Here is a 21,529-nt window from a genome sequence, read left to right on the forward strand (position 1 = left end):
TGTAACAAGAAACTGGAAGACAGACTTTAAGTAGTTGGGTTTACTAGCTTAAAACTTAAGAGATAAAAAGGGCAATTTTCAAGATATTTAACTTCTGAAAATTCTTCTCCGAAAAAGTAGAACAAGAATGGTGTTCCCCCTCCCCTATACATCTAGATATAAAATCAATATAGTTAAGTGCAAAAAAAGACATTTTAAACAGTTATGGGATACCTTACCCTCCAGGACATTTCCTAGACGTTGCCTCAATCAGACACGAAAAAAAGAGATGGCCTTATTAATCAGACAAATATCATCTGTAGCGGTTGAAGCGATGATAATAAAATCATAATTATCATTTAAAAAAAGAATTTACTAATTCATTGCTCGAAAATAGAAAATAGTTCTTAATCAGAAAAACACAATCTTTCTTAAGGGGAGAATTGATGCTTATATTTCAACCACCTACCCCAAAAAAGATCGAAATCATTTCACAAAACTTTAAACTTTTAAAACCGGAATGTCACAAAAAAAGTTTTATTATAATTTTGAACTTCAGATACAAATTAATGAGATTGAAAAAAAAGAAGTATTTATGAAGTAACATGCTTTTAAGGGATTCATCTAATTCATTCATTGCTTCTTCGACCTTCTTCCATTGCTGGACTGACAATGAGATCCCTAAATAAAAGTAGTTAATTATATCTGGATTAAATAAGCACAAGGAGCCAAAAAGAAACAAACTGTATTTAAAATGACACCAATATGAATTACTCTAAGAAGTAAATTGTTAAAAGGTATCTAAGAAGTATCTTCTTAAAAAGAAGAAGGAAGGCCATTAAAAAGAAAATACAAAACTAGAAAATATCCAACTAATTCAACAATTGAAGCTTAAAGAGCAGAAAGCTTCTGCAAGTAAGAAAACAAAAAGCCAAACAGCAGAGTGTGATTGGCATTCCCAGGGAATCTTGAATATACTATTAATTACTAAAAATATCGCCTGATAAGAAAAAACCCATTAGTAGCACAAGAAATAGGAACTTCCAACATTCATAGGAAACCATGCACATAATCCAATATCAATAAACATGAAACTGCATCACAAACTAGCACAAAATAAAATAATTTTAAGGTTCACCAAGATTTGTCAAGATGCGTTTTAACTGTCTTAAATATAATCTAAGATACGTCGAAGGTGCTGCTTCAGATATTGGCGTCGTACATAATTGGAAAAAGAAATGAAATTGTTTGTTTTGTTTTAACAAGAAGATCAGAAATTCGGCCAACATAACAGCCAACGTTTCTTTTAAAATCAAATTTCCGTTGGGATAAGAACTGTTGATAACAACCTAGATATAAATAGAAGGTTTGTTGTATTATATATAGCTAAAATAACAAAACTGAAACACTACTTAAGTACTTGACGAATGTTTCTCGCTTTGGTCAGTCATTACAAACTGTCGTGCTTGATTTTTGAGCATATAATTTACTTTCGTTTCTGAATTTCTCTAGATTATTTCTGGTTTGTAGTCTCAACTGTAGATGCACTTTATCTTAACAGCACATATATGTCACATATAATATTGTATTTGACTGCACATGTATAATTAAGATTTGCTTTACTGATAGTCAGTGACCCTCCAAGGAACCGGATTTACTTGAAGAAATAGAGTGGATCCACAGGGGGCTCAGTACTGAAGACGGTCGCTATATATGTGACCGAAATATCTGGACTTGTGTACCTGTTTTTTCACTGTCTAAATAAATTGATTTATCCCCATTTGAAAGTTTATTTGTTCGTCTTAGAAGGGCAGTGTGGTCTAAGAAAACAACACCTAATTTAAAGGTGTTATGTCGAAAACAGGGGGCTGATCCAGGTAGTGGTTCTAGTGACACATACCCCCTCCCCCCAGAAGGTCAAAAGTTAAACTAGATAAAAATGGATTTAATTTTATGATAAGTTTCTGACTTATTAGTATTGTAGAGAAATCATCTCATGAAACAACTTTCACAACATTTTTAAAATTTTTGGGAATCAATAATGTCATACGAAATTATACAAGATGGTGAATGAATCTGAACAGCACGAGCAAAAGGCATCAAAATAATGCCTGATCTTAATGATAAATGAAGCACATCAAGGTATGTAGTTAGAAGACATGCAATAACAAGCATCACAACGAGTCACAAATGAAAATGACAAGACAACAAAATCTCCGGTTGGAAGAGAAGGAGCGACGAGAACCATAACGAATTCCAGGAAATTTTTCTTCAATTTCAATTTATTATTCGAATAAAAACATAACACAAACATCAATAACAATAAAGATCCTAGAAGCGAACTTGTTAAGGACCCCCCCCCAAGAAAAAAAAAATTAAAGTGACACTGAAAAAAAAGACGGAAGAATAAGACATGGGTAATTAAAGCAAATTGGTTAAAAGTTGAAAGATTAAATTATATTATCAAGTTTTGATACATTGTTGTACAGCATGCAGAAACTTTTGGCTAGCTCAACACTGGAGGGTATTTTGTTCCATTGAATAATAGATTTGTAAATGGGAGATTGCTGGGCAGCACTAGAAACGCATTTAGGAATTATAATGGCTCTATTCGATGAACAGAGACAATGGGCTTCCGAATTATTAACATTATAATAGGTTAGTAGTTGAGCAGGAAGATTGTTGTGTAAAGAAGAGTAAGCAAGTGATAAGTTTCGTTTTTGTAAGATTTGATCTAGTAGAGCTATACCAAAATCTGAGTACAAATCACGGGTTGGATATGGCCGGGGAAGCCGAAAAACTGCTTTAATGACACGGTTTTGGGCAAATTTGAGTTTTTTAGTGAAGGACCGGTTTGTATTTCCCCAAACCTATCCGCAATAAGAAAAGTAAGGAAAATAAAGGAATAATAGAGGGTAACTAGGATGTCAGGCAGAAGAAAATAATTCGCACGGTTAATCATAGCTACATGTCTCAAAATTATTGCTGTGATGTAGGAAATATGATTAGAGAATGACAAGCATGAGTCAATAAATACACCAAGAAACTTGGCAACCTCCACTTGTGGGAGGATGTCGGAGGAGTATTTGACACCAAGAGCAGGTTGGATTACGTGTTTGTTGTAGGGGGTTCTCAATAATACTACTTGACTCTTTTTACTTTTAATGGCCATGCTATTCGTAAGGCACCACGCCTGGACTCCATTCAGAAGGACTTGGGCAGAGGTTATTGCCGATGGTAAATTGATGCCAGTGATGAAGAAGTTGCTGTCATCAGCAAATCGTATAGGATACACTGAGGGGCCCAGGTCCATAACAAGATCATTGATATATAGGAGAAATAAAATCGGGCCTAGAACGGAGCCTTGCGGGACACCCCTCCGAACAGGTGAGGGCTGAGAGGATACTCCACCTAGGATCACACTCAGTACCCTTCCAGCTGGATAAGAGTCAAACCAATAAAGGGGAACACCACGAATACCGTAAGTATTTAATTTACTTATTAAAATACTATGATCGACCGTGTCGAAGGCCTTAGAGAAATCCAAAAATAAGCCCAATACATTTTTTTAAGGTCGAGTTGCGAGCGTATGAACTGTGTGGCGTGAATAAGAGCATGAGAAGTTGAAAATTTCGGCCGAAAGCCATATTGGCGAGAAGAAATGAAGGAAACGGAGTGCTGACTGCCATATAGAAAGGGAGACAGACATCTGAAGATAATTCTCTCAAGCACTTTGGATATCAAACAGTTCGTGGTAACGAACTGTAAGTAAGGAGCGACCCATCTCAATAGTAACCGAAACTCTAAAAAACAGAATTTTGATACCAACAGGTACATCAGAAGAATCAGATATTTTATGTTGATTTCAAATATAGAAGTTTTTTCAAGTTTAGTCTTACGCATCAAAAGTTACGCACCTGAGAAAATTTTCCTTATTTTCGAAAAAGGGGGAAACAACCCCTAAAACTCATTGAACTTTAATGAAAACCCCACCATCAGATTCAACATATCAGATAACCTTGCTACAGAAGTTTTAACCTCCTATCTGCAAAAATGTGGAATTTTGTATTTTTTGCCAGAAGAAAAATCACGGATGCGTGTTTACTTTTTTTTTTTATTTTCCCAGGGGTGATTGTATTGATCCAGTAGTCCTAGAATATCGTGAGAGGGCTCATTCAAATGGAAATTAAAAGTTCTAGTGCCCTTTCTAAGTGACCTAAAAAATTGGAGGGCAACTTGGCCCCCTCCCACGCTCATTTTTTCCCGAAGTCACCCAATCAAAATTTTGAGATAGCCATTTTGTTCAGCATAGTCGAAAATCTAATTAATATGTCTTTGAGGATGATTTAATCCCCACAGTTCCCGGCGGGAAGAACTGCAAGTTATAAACTTTGCCCATTGTTTACATATAGTATTGGTTATTGTGAAGTATACAGGCGTTTTCAGGAGGAACTTTTTTCTAGTGGGGGGTCGGGGTCGGAGTTATTTGCATGGAGGATATTTCCTTGGGGAAAGGGATATTTCTATGAAGGGGGCGCCAGATTTCCCAGCATTATTTAAAAAACGATAAGAAATTAAATAAAAAAACAAGTTTTTTTCAACTGAAAGTAAGGTTTATCACTAAAAATTAAAACTAACGATAATTTTTACGTATATGAGGAGTTTCACCCCCCTCGTTAATACCTCGCTCATTACACTTAAGTTTTTTTAGTACTTTCAAAAGAGCTATCTATTCTAATTAACCAGCCTTTGTGATTCAGGGGTTTGTGATTCGAACAAAATCCGAACTTTAGCGTAAAAAGCGAGGTATTGACCAGGGAAGGAACTCTCTAATATACGTAATAAAAACATACGAATATAGAAATTCGTTACGTAAGCTAATTCGTAAGTTACGTCAGAACAAAATTTCGAGAAAGCAAATTAGCTAAAAAAAGGAAAATTAATATGCGAATTTCGTTTTAATTATTCATGTACGATGAGCCAAAATAAAAGCTGCATTAATTAAAAAACGTTCAGAAATTAACTAAACAAAGCAAGTTTTTTTAACTGAAAGTAAGGAGCGACATTAAAACTTAAAACGAACAGAAATTATTCCGTATATGAATGGGAATGTCCCCTCCTCAACGCCTCGCTCTTTACGCTAAAGTTTGTACTCTGTCTCACAACTTTATTTTTTTAAACAATAAAAAACTTTAGCGTAAAGAGCGACGCGTTGAGGAGGGGACAGCCCCTTTCATATACGGAATAATTTCTGTTCGTTTTAAGTTTTAATGTCGCTCCTTACTTTCAGTTAAAAAAAAACTTGTTTTTTTTAGTTAATAACAGGAAGAATTGAGATTGGACGATAATTGCCTATCTCAGTTGGATCACCCTTTTTAAGAACTGGAATAACAATGGCTGAATTTAGCAAATCAGGGAAAACTCCGTGGGTTAAAGCTAGGTGGGAATATTCTCGATGGGCTCGTAAACAAAAGGAGATATGGTCTTCAGGAGCTTATTACTTAATCCAAGACAGTCAGGTATAAAACTAATAGGGAGGATGATTTTAAGTACCTCATTGCTATCAGTTGGGCAGAGAAACATGGATTTAGAATTGAAGCAAGGGAGTCAGTAAGGAGTAGCGGGAGTCAGTATAAGGAACATTAGAAAAATAATTATTAAATGCGTCAGGTGCATGTAAAGGGTCAATTAATCTGCCATTTGCGCCTTTAAGGCGAATAGGTATAGACTGTGATTTTTTATTTTTTGAGAGAATATCATTAATGGTGGACCAGATCTTTTTCAGGCTTCCTTTGCAATTGAGAATTTTTGTATAATAACAAGTTCCTTCGCTTCACGGATGAGTTTAGTGCATAAGTTTTCATAATTTTTACAATTTGATAGGTCAATATCACTACTGGTCTTACAGGCTAATTACATAATTTGTTTTTACGATATGAGGAGACAATGAGGCTATGTGACATCCAGGGGCATATAGGGATAGTTTTCCGGTTAGGTTTACGAATAGGAAAAGTTGAATGGTTAATCTCACTTAGCCGTTGCGCAAAACCATTTGTGGCAGAATTTACCTCTTGACGATTTAAAACATCGGACCAGTCAGTGGTTCTTAGGCAATCGGTAAAATGGGTTATATTTGCAGAGCTGTAATTTCTAGTAGGTGTTGGGATATTAATTCTAGAGCGTAGAGGTAGTGGTTGCGAAGGTAGTGACAAACTGACAAGTAAATAGGAAAGTGGTCTGACAGATCCGAAAATGTTATATTTGAGGACAGTTCTTTTCCCAGGGAAGTAGATACAAAAATATTATCAATTAATGTTTAAATTGATCTCACAGGATCAATTCTACTGAAAAAAAAAAAATTGTGGGTAGAAGACCACTCGCGGTCACTGATTCAAAAAAAAAAATGTCAGATTCAATATTTTTACCAACATTGAGTAGGTTACAATTAAAGTCAAGAACTATTGCCTTTTTATGGGGTAGATTAATTAAATTAGAGAAATCATCAAACAGATTACAAAAACATGAGGTCGGAAATGGAGGAGGTTTATAAAACAAGGAGAGTATATAGGAATTTTTGCCGATAACTATGTTAACAATTATTGAATAAATACATCTGAAATTTATTTCTGTAGAGAAAATAGATCCGCACTCTGATAGCCTGGTAAAATTTACATTCGAACGGATGTAAAGTGAGATACCCCCAGAACACTTAGTCTGAAGGATTATTTATTTGGTAACTTAGTGTGGGGGCATATGAATTATTTGGTAACCAGGGACTAAAAAATCACTAGTGCCATCATTATCGGAAAGCTATGTCTCTGTTAATCCTATTACGTCAAAAGGGCAAACACCATTGAATGAAGTTAAATCTTTAAATTTAAGCCACTTATCCCAGATGCTTCTGATGTTGAAAAAAAGAACATTAAGGGAATTATTATTAACTAGTTTTGGCTTCACATTGGTAGCAAAATCGAGAATATCAAGGTATTTACAATTAGCATGAGTTAAGGTACCATCGGGCTGCCTATAGGGTTGGCGTGCTGGTTACCTTCTATATCGGAATAATTAAAAGCAATATTATTAGAAAGGGACAAATTAGTTAAAAAGGAAAAGTCACACATTAATTAGTCGTCAGAAATTATTGTTGGGTATCTTCTCGCTTGGGTTTTGCTTTGAACATCATCCTCGCCCGAAGAGACTTCGCGAGGGGTCGTCAATTTCTGTGTTACTGTGTTGGTCGGCTTTTTCTTGTTTTTTATTTTGCTATGGCTTGGGGCTTCTACCATCGTTTCAGGTGCTGGTGATTCTTTCATATCTCTGGAGACTTGGTAATAGTTGGGATCGTAGGAAATGTTGAGTTAAAATGGCATTCCATGCCTTCTTTGAAGGATAAAAGTTGGACCGTAGCTTTATGCCAGATTTCCTCTCCTAGGAGCGTAGTAATGGTTTTTTTAAGGATATTTTTCAGTTCAACTGGTTCACTGCCAACGTCGATAAGATGGGAAACTGCGAGGTATGTGGCTAACCTTTGCCATACTTGATTATAATGATGAATAACTTGTGGATACGATAAAACTGGAAGTTAGAAAGAGGGCTGCGATTTGGCGTTAAGTAGAGGAAATTGACTGGGTGGGGCCTGTTTCCTCTGGTCCTTTGAAACTTCAGTTTGGCTATTTAAGGGTCGACTTGGAGTTGGTTGTCTAGGGATTGTAGCGGCTACGACTGAGTAGGGCAAGTTCAATCTCACAGAGGTTCGGAGGATCTCGGCTCTCTTGTGATAGGCCGGACAAAGTTGCTTCTCAAGTGCCGTGTGCCCCTTATTATTACAGTTTTTAGACTAGGCGTCTTTCTCGGTGCAATTTTCTGTAAAGTGGCTAAATTTACCACATTTTTAACATGATTGGAGTGACTGTTTACAATTATCTTTACTATGACCATGAGCTAGGCAAATTGTGCATTGTAGGGGCTTTGGTTTATAGGACTTATGGCGAAGGGCCATGCCATATAAAAAAACTTCTCTTAGCAACTCATTTTTGCATACAATGAGCACTGAGCGACTGGGTATAAGATTACCATCATTTTTCAAGCTGAGTCTTGTGGCTGTTGTTGGTTGGACGGGATGACCCGAAGAATCAATTAGTTCTGCTGTAAATGCCTCTATTAGCATACCGGTGTCAACACCATAGACCACGTATTTTTACGACTTTTCTTTTGAAGTGCCAAAGATTTTGGAACCCTCAACGATTAGTTCCTTGGACCCTGAAAGGACTGAATCCGCAGCCTTGTGAGAGGTAAAATAAAGATCTATCAGACCGTCTTTCAGGAAGAATACTTCAAAAGTTGAGTTAGCTAGTAGAAATACAGGCTTACTAATATCCATTAACTGATCTCTAGTAACGGGTTGACCATTGGTTTTCTTGATGGTCACAATATAACAGAATGGCTGATCTAAAGAGCTAGATAGTGATTCAATTGGTGGGGAATCATCTGGCAGTTATCTAATCTCTGGTTGGGGTTCTTCAGGGGGTGTACTAGTACTTTTAACTTGAACGATGTTTAGGGCTTGTATCCCCTTAAGATGTGTGATTGATTTAGACATAGGAGTCGGGGAGTTCTAGTTAAGTTTCTTTTTGAGGGTAGGAAAGGTGAGACATCTATATCTTTTTCAGGAGGTTCCTTTGTGTCAGACATAAACTATTTGAACTAAAAATCTCACCTCTGATTTCTTTCACTGTTCAGGACTATAATACAAACCCTATAATCCAATTAACAAGAACCAAGGTCACTAAGGAAAGTATCACTTAGGAAAGTCCAGGGACAAGCACGGTATGTAAATGTTCAAGTTACACACGGGGAATTTCGACTGGCAAATACCAAGAATGAAAACACCAATTAGAAGTTAACACAGCGGAAGCGAGTTCATAACTGAATTATAGCTAATTCATAACTAAATTACGAACTCCCATGGCATTCTTGATGTCATGGCTTCAAGTTAGGTTCTATGCAATCACCCTGGGAAAAATTCTAAAAAGGCATATAATCCTAGCAAAATACACAGTTTCTCATTTAAAAGGAGTATATATATTCGTTATTCTTTTGTACGAAGTCATCGGGCGCCCAATAAACAAGAAAAACTGAGTTAAGAAAGTCTGACGTGAATTCAATTCCTCCTTCATGTTATTGCATCAAAGAATCAGACATTTTATAAGATTTGTTATCTTCTGGAACTTGTTGTGATACTCGCTGTAGCTTCTCATCTAACCGCAGATTTCATTTATGATTCGATGCATTATATACTGGTTGTCAAATGTCTTTTAGCCCAGATTTCACTAGCACCTCATTTTTGTGCATCATTACCTTAGACTTTTTTCCAGACCTTTTACTTTAACTGTTCAGATTCATTCAAGATCATGTGTTCCAATGTCTATGCCCTCTGAAATATCTAAAATTGGCATAATCAATGATGTAATTTATGCTTTTGAAATGTGCTCATAAATATGACATTACATATGAATTTTTTCCGCAAAATTAAGGCTCTAAACGAATTTTCTGAAACTCTTGACCTATGTAGATTGTTTTTCAGGTCAAGTTAACTTTATGAAACATCAAATGCATCAACTAAGTTAGATGAATTAGATTATAAATGCCTATATTAATCATTGATATTGCAAGGACTTCATGACTTTTTAGAAACGAACTCGCCACCGCATGGTAACTTTCTCTGAAACTGGGAAACTGAATTTATGCTATTTTGATACTTTTAAATTGATTGGCAACCTCAGAATTTTCAATCAATAGCAATTTGACCCTCTTTGGGACAAAATTGTACTTTGTGCCACAAAATGGCAGAGAACACCATTTTCCCATGGCGCAATGTTTTTGGCTACTTAAAAAGGGCACTACAACTTTCAATTTCCGTTCAAATGAGCACTCTATCGATTTTGTAGGATAGTTGGTTCGATACGAGCATCCCTGGAAAAAAACCCAACAAATAAACAAAGATCTGTGATCCTCCTTCTGGAAAAAAAAGAAGCAAAATTCCACATATTTATAGATAGCAGCTTGAAACCTCTACATTAGGGTTTTATGATATGCTGAATTTGATAGTGTGATTTTTATAAAAAAAATAATTTACCTTTTTGGTATTGTTTCGCCCCTGTTATGAAAATCAGGCAAATTTTCTCTGGCTTGTAGCTTTTGAGGGTTAGCATAAAACTTAATATATTTCATACATTTGAAATTAGCATCAAAAGCCAATTATTTTGATGTATTAATTTCTATGAAAACTCTCATTTTTGAGTCACGGTTGCTACTCTTAACCTATTAGCCCGAGTTGCTCCTTACTTATAGATTGTTACCACGAACCATTCAAAAAGGTAATCGACAAAAAAAAAAACACTTGTAATTTCTCATTGACTAAATTTACTCTATTCATAAATGCTTTCAGCATATTACTATGAAGCTTAAGCGTAAGAGCAGGGTTGCTCCCCACATACATGGAATAATTTCTTGTCTGCTTTAACTTTAATGTTAATCCTTTTTTCATTAACAAAAAAGACTTTTAGTTTATTTAGGCTATTTAATGTCCGACGGAGGCAAATATGATGTGGTTAACCAAGTAAGAGGGTTTCCAGGGGTAAAAAAAGACAAAGTCTGTCAATTTGGATTAATGAATTTACTTATACAAACAAGTATCAGGTGCACAACATAGTAAGAGTAGATCTCAAGTACCAATATGTCCTATGTTGATGCTAGTGATGGTCTCAAATTTCAAACAGCCGCACCAAAAGCTCTTTAAGGTTCTTAAAAGCCACACTGAAAGGATTCACTACTTGTAACTGCACATATGACTATTTCCAAACTAAATATACTGTACTCAAGAGACTTTTTTTCAACCTTTAAAACTATTCAAACTGCTTAACAAGAAAGACAAATCCTTGAGACCAATACAATAAAAAAAACTTGCCTTTCTTTCCTGGCATCAAGTTTCCACTTGCATCTTCATAATATTCTCTGATATCAACAAAAGTTTTGCCTTTAAAGCTGCGTACTTTAAGGAATCGTTTCTTATCTAGTGTCCATGTGGGTTCTTCATCAGAACCTTTGCTTGCAGATGGCTTTACAGTTGATTTTGACTTCTTTGGAGGATTGGGCTAAAGAAAATTAGTAGACAATAATAGGTAGTTTAAACTAATAACAATGAAAATTTAAAAAATAATTTATCTTTTGAAATAAGCATACACAAGGGCATTTTAAAGCACAAAGAGTAAGAAACGGATTTAGGATTATCAAATAATGTTCCGTGGTTGAATTTTATGGTGCAGTAGAAAACTAGTTTTAGCTGGACATGTCCATAGGGTTGATATATTTGAGGAGACCACATACCTTTTTAAAGGGGAAAAATATGTGTGAAATTGTCGAAAGATATAAGTACTAATAAACACTCAAGATAAATAAGAATTGGGGTGGGGGGGGGGGTGTCTCAGACATGCCATACTGATTTTATGAAATTTGTGCAAATGTAGGAGATACATCAGAGGCATAGTGAAACCTTTCTCAGAATGGATAGTATGACATTTATGGAACTTAGAAAACTCTAGGCTAAAAATGCAACTTTGTCACACTTATTTACTTAATGTGAGGTGGCTGTGGATTGGACATGACTGGTATAAGAAAAGTTTCCTAATCTGTAGCTTTAAGACTTAAAAACATAATTCTGTCAATTATTCTACAGATTGTTCACTTTTCGGCAGGGAGTTGTCTCAACCCCTGTAGTATTTTAATTTATAAATAGAATGTTGATTGAATCATGGTTGATTACCAAAACTATCAAACAATCAGAATAAGACTTACAATTTCAAGCATGAGGCTACAGAGCTCTTTCTTCAACATATTGTTCCTATTTTCATACTTCCTTGTGAAGTCAAAATGAATTTAAATTTATTTATTTAGAGGAGGGCTTCCTAAACTTTTTTCATTCACGACCCCATTTATGATTGCAAGTTTCCTGGCGACCCCATGCAAATATAATTGAAAGACAAATAAATATTTTTGATGATTCATTTATTAGGTAACAATATACATATACACATGGAAATATATAGTTTTAGAATTCATTTAGCAACATACAAAAATCTAAAATAAAAAATTCCACAAAAGTTGTCTTTATTATACTTACAAAAATCATATGCTTTATTTTTTCATCAAAATTGCATTTTTTTGCAATAACATAAATAAAAGAGAATTCTAACAGTCTTAATCCAATCGAATATATTCGAACGCAGTCATTGGGTGGTAGATATTAATTTAAAATGAAAGGAAAAACTTTAGTGAGATGGATATGCCTGTTTTTTATTGTATAACATAACTAAATCTTGGTGGAATGTTTGACACTACTAGACCTAAGGCCTCTTCAACATTTTCTAGCAATGAACAATATTGGGGTTTGGTATGTTTTAAAGCTCAGAAAGCAACTTCACATAAATATGTGGTGTTGAATGACAGAAGAACATATAACGCCCTATCTGCGATTGTGGGAAATTCAGTTCTAGTTCTCATTCAGAATTCAATCAAGGGCTTTTTTGGGAATTAATTAAAAAAACTTTCCGAAAAAAAAGTTTTTCAAAGAAAAGTAAAGGACATTTTAAAATTAAGCTCAGCAGATACAAATACCTTTTAAAATTAAAACTTGACACGACCAGAAGCTCCTATCAATGAATAAATGAAACCGAAAACGAAGAGAAATTAAATAACAATCATAGCAAAAAACATGCTACGAGTAGCAAGATAAATGTATAAATAAATTTTAAAGCGAGCAATGCTTAAATTGAATAAGAATATAAAGCTTAAAATGAAAAAGAATATTTTGTTATTAAAGTATAAATGAAACTGAAAACAAACATAAATTAAATAAAAATCAATGCGAACAAACATACAATATATAATAATGTAAATGAATAAATAAATCTTCAAACGAGTGAAACTTAAATTGAATATGGAAATCAAGTTTGAATCGAATAAAAATAACTACAAACAAGAGTTTGGGTATCGCCTCACTGCAGAAGCCTAAAACCTACTGCGTCATTGGCGCTTTACTGAAAACATTTTTTTTATTAATTAAGATTTTAGGGAATAAATATGAGCATATGTATATTAAATTGACAATGTACATTTTTTTTCAGTAAACTCATTTGAATTTTTTTTTCAGTAAAGTACAAATTATATTCTGGCTTTTAGAAAGCATAGGGTTTCGAACCCTACTCATATTAATTTATGCTCGTTTTGAGTTTGACTCTAATATTTATTTTAATATTTGTTCGTTTTGGGTTTCATTTATTTATTGATACTGATTTGGGGTAGTTGTAAGCTTGGTAGATTATATGATGGTCCGGACGCCAGGTGTTGAAAGTGTAAATCATACCACGACAGAATGGGGCTGCTACGAGAATTAGCCTACCTTCCACCCCCTAAATTGACAATGCGGATTCAAAAATACCAATGGCACTTGCTTGAGAGTGGTGGAACATTCCGAAACTTGACATTTTATTATATTTTGTTGTTTCATGCAAGAAAATACATGTTCCACAAAGTTTGAGGTGCAGTTGTCCGCTCAAACAGAAATGCCTAGAAGCCATAGAACATAACAGACCAACACGATGAGTTAGAAAAAATGACAGAGATGCAAAAAATGACAAAACTATATGAGTCTTGAACAGTCTTGGAAAGTATAAACAAAATCAAATAGAATATTAGATATATAATGATATTAATTGTTGAAAGATCCATCAGTTCATGATTTTTTTTTTTCACTGTAATTTTATTTTCATTTTCAATGCTGTAAGAACTGGAAAGTAATAAATTTGTAATATACGAGTAATTCGTTTTCAGTGAAGCACCAATGACACAGAAGGCTTTAGGTTTTTACAGTTAAAGAAGGGGGCAGTATCCAAATTTTGTTTGTAGTGAAACTATATTTGTCTTGACTAATCTTGAAAAGAACTAATAAATTAAACTGAATATTTTATGCATAATGATATTAACTGCTAAAAGCTTATCAGTTCACAATTTTACTGTAATTTTAATATTTATTTTAAATATTAAGTACAAAAGAAAACATTTGTAATATTATTCGTTTTTAGTAAAGCGCCGATGACGCAGTAGGTTTTAGGCTTTTGCAGTGAGACGACACCCAAATTATTATTTGTACTTATTTTTATTCGATTCAAACTTGATTTGCATATTCAATTTAAGTTTCACTTGTTTTAAGATTTATTTATTCATTTACACTAATATATATTGTATGTTTGTTCGCATTGATTGTTATTTAATTTCTGTTCGTTTTAAGTTTCATTTATACATTAATAGCAAAATATTTGTTTTCGTTTTAAGCTTGATTTTCATATTCAATCTAAGCATTACCCGCTTTAAGATCTATTTATTCATTTATATTATTACTTGTTGTATGTTTTTTCCTATGATTGTTTATTTAATTTCTGTTCGTTTTGGGTTTCATTTATTCTTTAATAGTAATTTCTGGTCGTTTTGAGTTTGAATTTTAACAGGTATTTGTATCTCGTGAGCTTAAGTTTAAAATGACCTTTACTTTTCTTTGAAAAACTTATTTTTCGGAAAGTTTTTTTTTAATTAATTTTTGTTCGTTTTTGATTGCAAAAGGTTTCAAGTTTTTATGGCATGGGGGGGTGCTTACTGTCCGATTATTTTTGACTTTAAAAAACAGATCTAGAACTTTCAATTTAAATCGAATGAGGCTTTTTTTCAAAGTCTATAAAATTGCCTCTTTGATAAAAACCTTATATATGAACAATAGACAGCTTGCATAACTTGTGGACATCGATTGACAACAATGAATGGATTGAAAAAATAGCTCCAATAAGGGGGTTTAGACCATTTCACTTGCTGACACAAAGGGATCACGACTGTTTGGAATTGACCTTAATAGGATTTTGTGTGCCAAAGCAATTTTACATCTATCTCAGAGTATGTATTTTAACCTTATAATTGGATAATTATAATAAATTTCCTATGTGTTCTTCCCATACAAAACCCCTTCCCATAAGTTATAAACCCCCTTTAATAAGTTATGCCCCAGGGCATAACTTACAACACCTACCCCCGGGCCCTGGTGGGCTGTATTGATACCGGAGTTTTTTGTTATCAGAACTTTGAACTATTTTAACAAAATGTCTATCTCAAAATTTTTATCTGATGCATTTAGGGCGCGGAGGCGGGGGGGGGGCTAGTCACCCTTCAATCTCTTTTGAATCTTAAAAAGTGAACAAGAACTTACAGTTTTCAGTCAAATGAGACCTCTCCAACGTCTATACAAGCATCCCTTCCATAAGAAATAAAAGGAAGGATTCGGAGGATTCTTAAATTACAACTCTTGCCTTGAGGGATGTAGGTGAGTTGTTATCCTTAAAGACCTAATTTCAAGAACTTAAAACTACGTTTAATAAAAACGCTGTCTCAAAATTTTGATTGGATGTGTTTGGGGAAAAGGTGGACGTGAGAGTGGGGTTAGTTACCATCAATCCCTTTCGACTATTAATAAGGGCACTAGCCCTTTGAATTTTCAATCAAATGAGCCTTTTTTGAAGTTTCTACGACACCACCTTCTATAAAAACCTTATATGCCACCATGGCATAACTTCAAACCCTTGCCCTGAGGGTTGTGAGGGAGTGTACTCCTCAAAAATATATTTTCCATGTGGAAATCATCAATGCTGAATAAAATGGCTATCTCAAAAGTTTGATTGGATGTGTTTGTGGGAATTATCGGCGTGGGGGGGGGGGGGCTAGTTGCCCACCAAACACTTTCAACTATTAAAAGGGGCACTATCCTTTTGAATTTCCTATCGAATGAGCATTTTTTTAAGTTTCTACAACAACGCCTTCTATAAAAACCTTATATGCCCCCAGGTCATATCTTAAAACCCTTGCCCTGAAGGTTGTGGGGGAATGTCCTCCTCAAAAACATATTTTCTATCTTGAAATCAACTACGTTGAACAAAATGGCTATCTCAAAATTTTGATTGGATATGTTTGGGGAAATGATGGGCATCGGGGGGGGGGGGGGGGCTAGTTGCACTCCAATCCCTTTCGACTATTAAAAAGGGCACTAGCCCTTTAATTTCCAATCGAATGAGCCTGTTTTGAAGTTTCTACGACAACGCCTTCTGTAAAAACCTTATATGGCCCCAGGACATAACTTAAAACCCTTGCCCTGAGGGTTGTGGGGGAATGCCCTCCTCAAAAACATATTTTCTATCTGGAAATCAACTACGCTGAACAAAATGGCTATCTCAAAATCTTGATTGGAAGTGTTTGGGGAAATGATCGGCGTGGGGGGGGGGGGGGGGCGGGGGCTGCGTGAAACACGTACACTGTCGACTAGGGGAAATAACAGTATCCCTTTAATGTAGAATTCATAGATGACGTTTATATGTCTCTGTGACAACATCTTCTATAAAAACTATATATGCCGCCTGGTTCTAACTGAAAACACTTTTCTTGAAGGTTTTTAGGGAGTGTCCTCCTCAAAAAAATATTTTCTAACTGGAAAATAACTCCTCTGAACAAAATGGCTATTTCCAAAGTTGGTTGGGCTGGGTTTGGGATACGGAGTGGCGTGGGGGGCGGCTAGTTTCCCTCCAATCATTTTTGACTATTAGAAAGGGCACTAGCTCTTCAATTTTCAATCAAATGAGCCTTTTTGGAAGTTTCTACGACAACGCCTTCTATAAAAATCTTATATGTCCACAGGGCATAACTTAGAACCCTTGCCCTGAGGGTTGTGAGGGCGTGTCCTCCTCAAAACATATTTTCTATCTGGAAAACAACTATGCTGAACAAGATGGCTATCTCAAAATTTTGATTGGATGTGTTTGGGGAAATGATGGGCGTGGCGGGGGGGGGGCGGGGGGCTAGTTACACTCCAATCAGTTTCGACTATTAAAAAGGGCACTAGCCCTTTAATTTCCAATCGAATGAGCCTGTTTTGAAGTTTCTACGACAACGCCTTCTATAAAAACCTTATATGCCCAAAGGCATAACTTAAAACCCTTGCCCTGAGGGTTGTGGGGGAGTATCCTCCACAAAAATATATTTTCTATCTGGAAATCAACTATGCTGAACAAAAGGCTATCTCAAAATTTTGATTGGATGTGTTTGGGGGAATGATGGGACTAGTGCGGGGGCTAGTTACCCTACAATCACTTTCGACTATTAAAAAGGGCACTAGCCATTTAATTTCCAATCGAATGAGCCTGTTTTGAAGTTTCTACGACAACGCCTTCTATAAAAACCTTATATGCCCCCAGGCATAACTTAAAACCCTTGCCCTGAGGGTTGCGGGGGAGTGTCCTCCTCAAAAATATATTTTCTATCTGGAAATCAACTACGCTGAACAAAATGGCTATCTCAAAATTTTGATTGGATGTGTTTGGGGGAATGATGGGACTAGTGCGGGGGCTAGTTGCCCTCCAATCAGTTTCGACTATTAAAAAGGGCACTAGCTCTTTAATTTCCGATCGAATGAGCCTGTTTTGAAGTTTCTACGACAACGCCTTCTATAAAAACCTTATATGCTCCCAGGCCATAACTTAAAACCCTTGCCCTGAGGGTTGTGGGGGAGTGTCCTCCTCAAAAATATATTTTTTATCTGGAAATCAACTACGCTGAACAAAATGGCTATCTAAAAATTTTGATTGGAAGTGTTTGGGGAAATTATCGGCGTGGCGGGGGGGGGGGGGAGGGGGGCTACTTTCAACATGGTCATTGTTATCTATGAAAATTGACACTAGCTCTTTAATTCCCATACAATTTCGCATATTGAAAAGTTGACACGAGAAAACCAACTATAAAAACATAAAATGCCTACAGGGCCTAAACTACAAATCATTCCCTGAGGGTTGTGGGGGAGTATCCTCCTCAAAAAAACATTTTCTATCTGGAAATCAACTACGCTGAACAGAATGGCTATCTGAAAATTTTGTTTGGATGTGTTTAGTGGAATGTTCGGCGTGGGGGGGGGGGCTAGTTGCCCGCGAATCATTTTTGACTATAAAAAGGGCACTAGCCCTTTAAATTTCAAATCGGAGGAGCCTTTTTTGATGTTTCTACGACAACGCCTTCTACAACAATCTTATATGCCCACAGGGCATAACTTAGAACCCTTGCTCTAAGGGTTGTGAGGGCATGTCCTCCTCAAAACATATTTTCTATCTGGAAAACAACTATGCTGAACAAGATGGCTATCTCAAAATTTTGATTGGAAGTGTTTGGGGAAATGATCGGCGTGGCGGGGGGGGGGGCGGGGGGCTAGTTACACTCCAATCACTTTCGCCAATTAAAAAGGGCACTAGCCCTTTAATTTCCAATCGAATGAGCCTGTTTTGAAGTTTCTACGAAAACGCCTTCTATAAAAACCTTATATGCCCAAAGGGCATAACTTAAAACCCTTGCCCGGAGGGTTGTGGGGGAGTATCATCCACAAAAATATATTTTCTATCTGGAAAACAACTACGCTGAACAAAATGGATATCTCAAAAATTTGATTGGATGTGTTTTGGGGAATAATGGACGTGAGGGGGGGGGGCTAGTTGCCCTCCAATCATTTTCGACTATTAAAAAGGGCACTAGCCCTTTAATTTCCAATCGAATGAGCCTTTTTTGAAGTTTCTACAACAACGCCTTCTATAACAACCTTATATAACCCCAGGGCATAACTTAAAACCCTTGCTCTGAGGGTTGTGGGGGGAGTGTCCTCCTCAAAAATATATTTTCTATCTGGAAATCAACTACGCTGAACAAAATGACAATCTGAAAATCTTGGTTTGTTGTGTTTGGAGAATTGTTGAGCATGGGGGGGAGGGGGGCTAGTTACACTCCAATCACTTTCGACTATTAAAAAGGGCACTAGCCCTTTAATTTCCAATTGAATGAGCCTTTTCTGAAGTTTCTACGACAACGCCTTCTATAAAAACCTTATATGCCCCCAAGGCATAACTTACAACCCTTGCCCTGAGGACTGAGGGGGAGTACCCTCCTAAGAAACATATTTTCTATCTGGAAATCAACTACGCTGAACAAAATGGCTATCTCAAAATTTTGATTGGATGTGTTTGGGGGAATGATGGGACTAGTGCGGGGGCTAGTTGCCCTCCAATCATTTTCGACTATTAAAAAGGACACTAGAACTCTCGATTTCCAATTGAATGCGCCCCCTTTGAAGCTTCTGCGACGACCCCTTCCATATGAAGTGCCTCTGGAAAAAAATATATAAATAATAAATAATAATAATAAAACATTGGAGCCGTATGGCCTTTACTATAGGCAACGCTACAGCGTTGCCTGTGATTGTAGTTTTAGGCTTGAATCACTCAAAAACTTCAAGTGGCATGTGATTAATCTCAGTTAATCAATACAAAACGCATTTTGAATCCAAATTACCTTTTTGAAATCAATATTTAATATAAACTAAGAATGGATCAAGGTTTCTGGCGCTGGTGGAACTGGTTTCTAGCTAGGTCAACACTAAGTAGGCGTTCAGACGCTGGATTCTGTCTCAGACTCTGTCCAAGTTGCCCGCTCAGAGTAGTTGTAAGCTGAAAATAGGAACTATCGAGCAGCATTTTCAGAACTGAAAACACCTAATTAGGTGACAATTGTGATTGTGAATTTCCTATTTCTGAAAAAAACCTTGGACTTTCAATCATTCTGAGTGGAAACTTGGACAGAGTCTGAGACAGAATCCAGTGTCTGAATGCCCACTTAAGTGATCTACAATAATTGTTGCAATAAAAGTTTTACAATGATTTCTCTCGATTATAAAATTATTGACACTGGGAAATATTTCGAATGATTTTTTTCTATCCTATCTTTCCAAATTTTAATCTTTTTAATAAAACTTTCGATTTTATCATTAGAAGTAAATATATCGCATTTTTTTCTTTTAACAGACAAGTTGAGATTGTTTAATTTCGCAAAGATATCCAACAAATAACACAGCCTGGATAGCCATAAGTCGTTTTGAAGAAAAGCAGCATGTTCACATTTTTGTTCAGTTAAGAATATTTCAATTCCATCTTTTAATAATAATAATCTTTGTAAACTTTGACCTCTTGACAACCATCTTACTTCTGCATGTAATAATAAAATTGTATAAACGGATTCCATATCCTTACAAAAATTTGAAAATAAGTGACTGTTAAGGGCATGGCTCTTAATAAAATTTATAATCTTAACAGCATCCTGAAGCACATCGTTCAATTATGGTGCTAAGTTTTTTGCTGCAAGGGCCTCTTGGTGAATAAGGCAGTGAGTAAAAGTTATATGGTCATAATGAGTAGCTTGAAAAAATGATTTAAAACCAGTGTTTTTGCCCGTCATTGTTCTTGCACCATCTGTGCATATTCCACAGCAATTTTTCCATTCTAGACCCCCAGTCTTTAAAAATTCATCAACTTTACAATATATAGATTTTACAATACATTGTATATAAATATTTTACTTTGAAATCTCTTGCAACCCCATGATTTTGCTACGCGACCCCATTTGGGATCACGACCCATAGTTTAGGAAGGCCTAGGCCCCATAGTTTAGAAGGATCCTTGCTATCTTTCTTTATCCATTAAAAATCAATCTAGAGGATCTCTATCAATTTCAACCTTAGTCTGCAGTCAAGCATGAGACTTCTTATACAGGGGCTATACAGCTATTCTGTCTATCAATTAAAAAATCAATCTATAGGTTCTTTGTCAACTTCAACCTTAGTCCGGAATCAAGCAGGAATGCCAGACTTCTTATGCAGGAGACAGAGCAACCCTTCTCCCTGCTATTTACGTTTTCAAAGAGAAAATCGTGTGAATAAAGTATATACAGATATTCAAGGATAAAAAGTATTTTCCACAGCCCCCCCCCTAAAATTCAGCTTATGGGTGTCCATGGTTATTTGGTTTGTAGGAAGACATGGAGCTAATTTCCATGTGGTAATGGGACATGTTTTCCTCCATGTGAATTGGACTCTGGAATGAACCCTCAAGGAGTATTGGATGTAGTAAAAGAGCTCCAGGTGAAAGGGAAAACCAAGGGTCAAACAATATTGTCTCATTTAATAAGCCCAAAAGAAACGCTGAAAAGGTACCATGAACTTGCTGGCCAATGGCTTGTAACTGCTGGTCATGGCTTGCTGAAAGAGGAAATAGACTGAATTTTAAGCCTAGACATTATTCAACCTTCTAATTCAGGATTTGTGGAACTGTTAATTTTTGTCCCAATAAAACAATAAAATGATTTACTTCTGAGTAGATTACAGAAGGCTTAATGCCATTTTAGGGGCAGATGCATACCCAATGCCAAAAATAGACAAAATTTTAGAATCAGTATGTTCCAATAAATTCATTTCAATATTAGATTTAAGACAAGGATACTGACAGATAGAAATGAAGAGAGATAGAGTGAATAAAGCCTTTCTCACCATTTAGGCTATATGAACTGAAGTTAAAAGTGCTGAACTTTTTGTGTTAAAAGT

General features: G+C 35.8%; 1 protein-coding gene across 1 annotated transcript in view; it reads right to left on the minus strand.

Moving 5' to 3' along the window:
- Positions 1–487: 487 nt before the first annotated feature.
- Ssb-c31a (single stranded-binding protein c31A) overlaps positions 488–21,529 on the minus strand; it is a 35,028-nt gene continuing 13,986 nt past the window's right edge. The window contains exons 2-3 of the mRNA XM_089094033.1: positions 10,946–11,132; positions 488–660 (exon numbers count right to left, since the gene is read on the minus strand). Coding sequence (XP_088950159.1) covers positions 503–660; positions 10,946–11,132 — 345 coding nt within the window. The 3' untranslated portion in view covers positions 488–502. The remainder of the gene's footprint in view (positions 661–10,945; positions 11,133–21,529) is intronic.

Source organism: Artemia sp. Qi Xiang Cuo, chromosome 9 (assembly GCF_049724085.1).
Source record: "Artemia sp. Qi Xiang Cuo chromosome 9, ASM4972408v1, whole genome shotgun sequence".
NCBI classification, from domain to species: Eukaryota; Metazoa; Arthropoda; class Branchiopoda; order Anostraca; family Artemiidae; genus Artemia; species Artemia sp. Qi Xiang Cuo.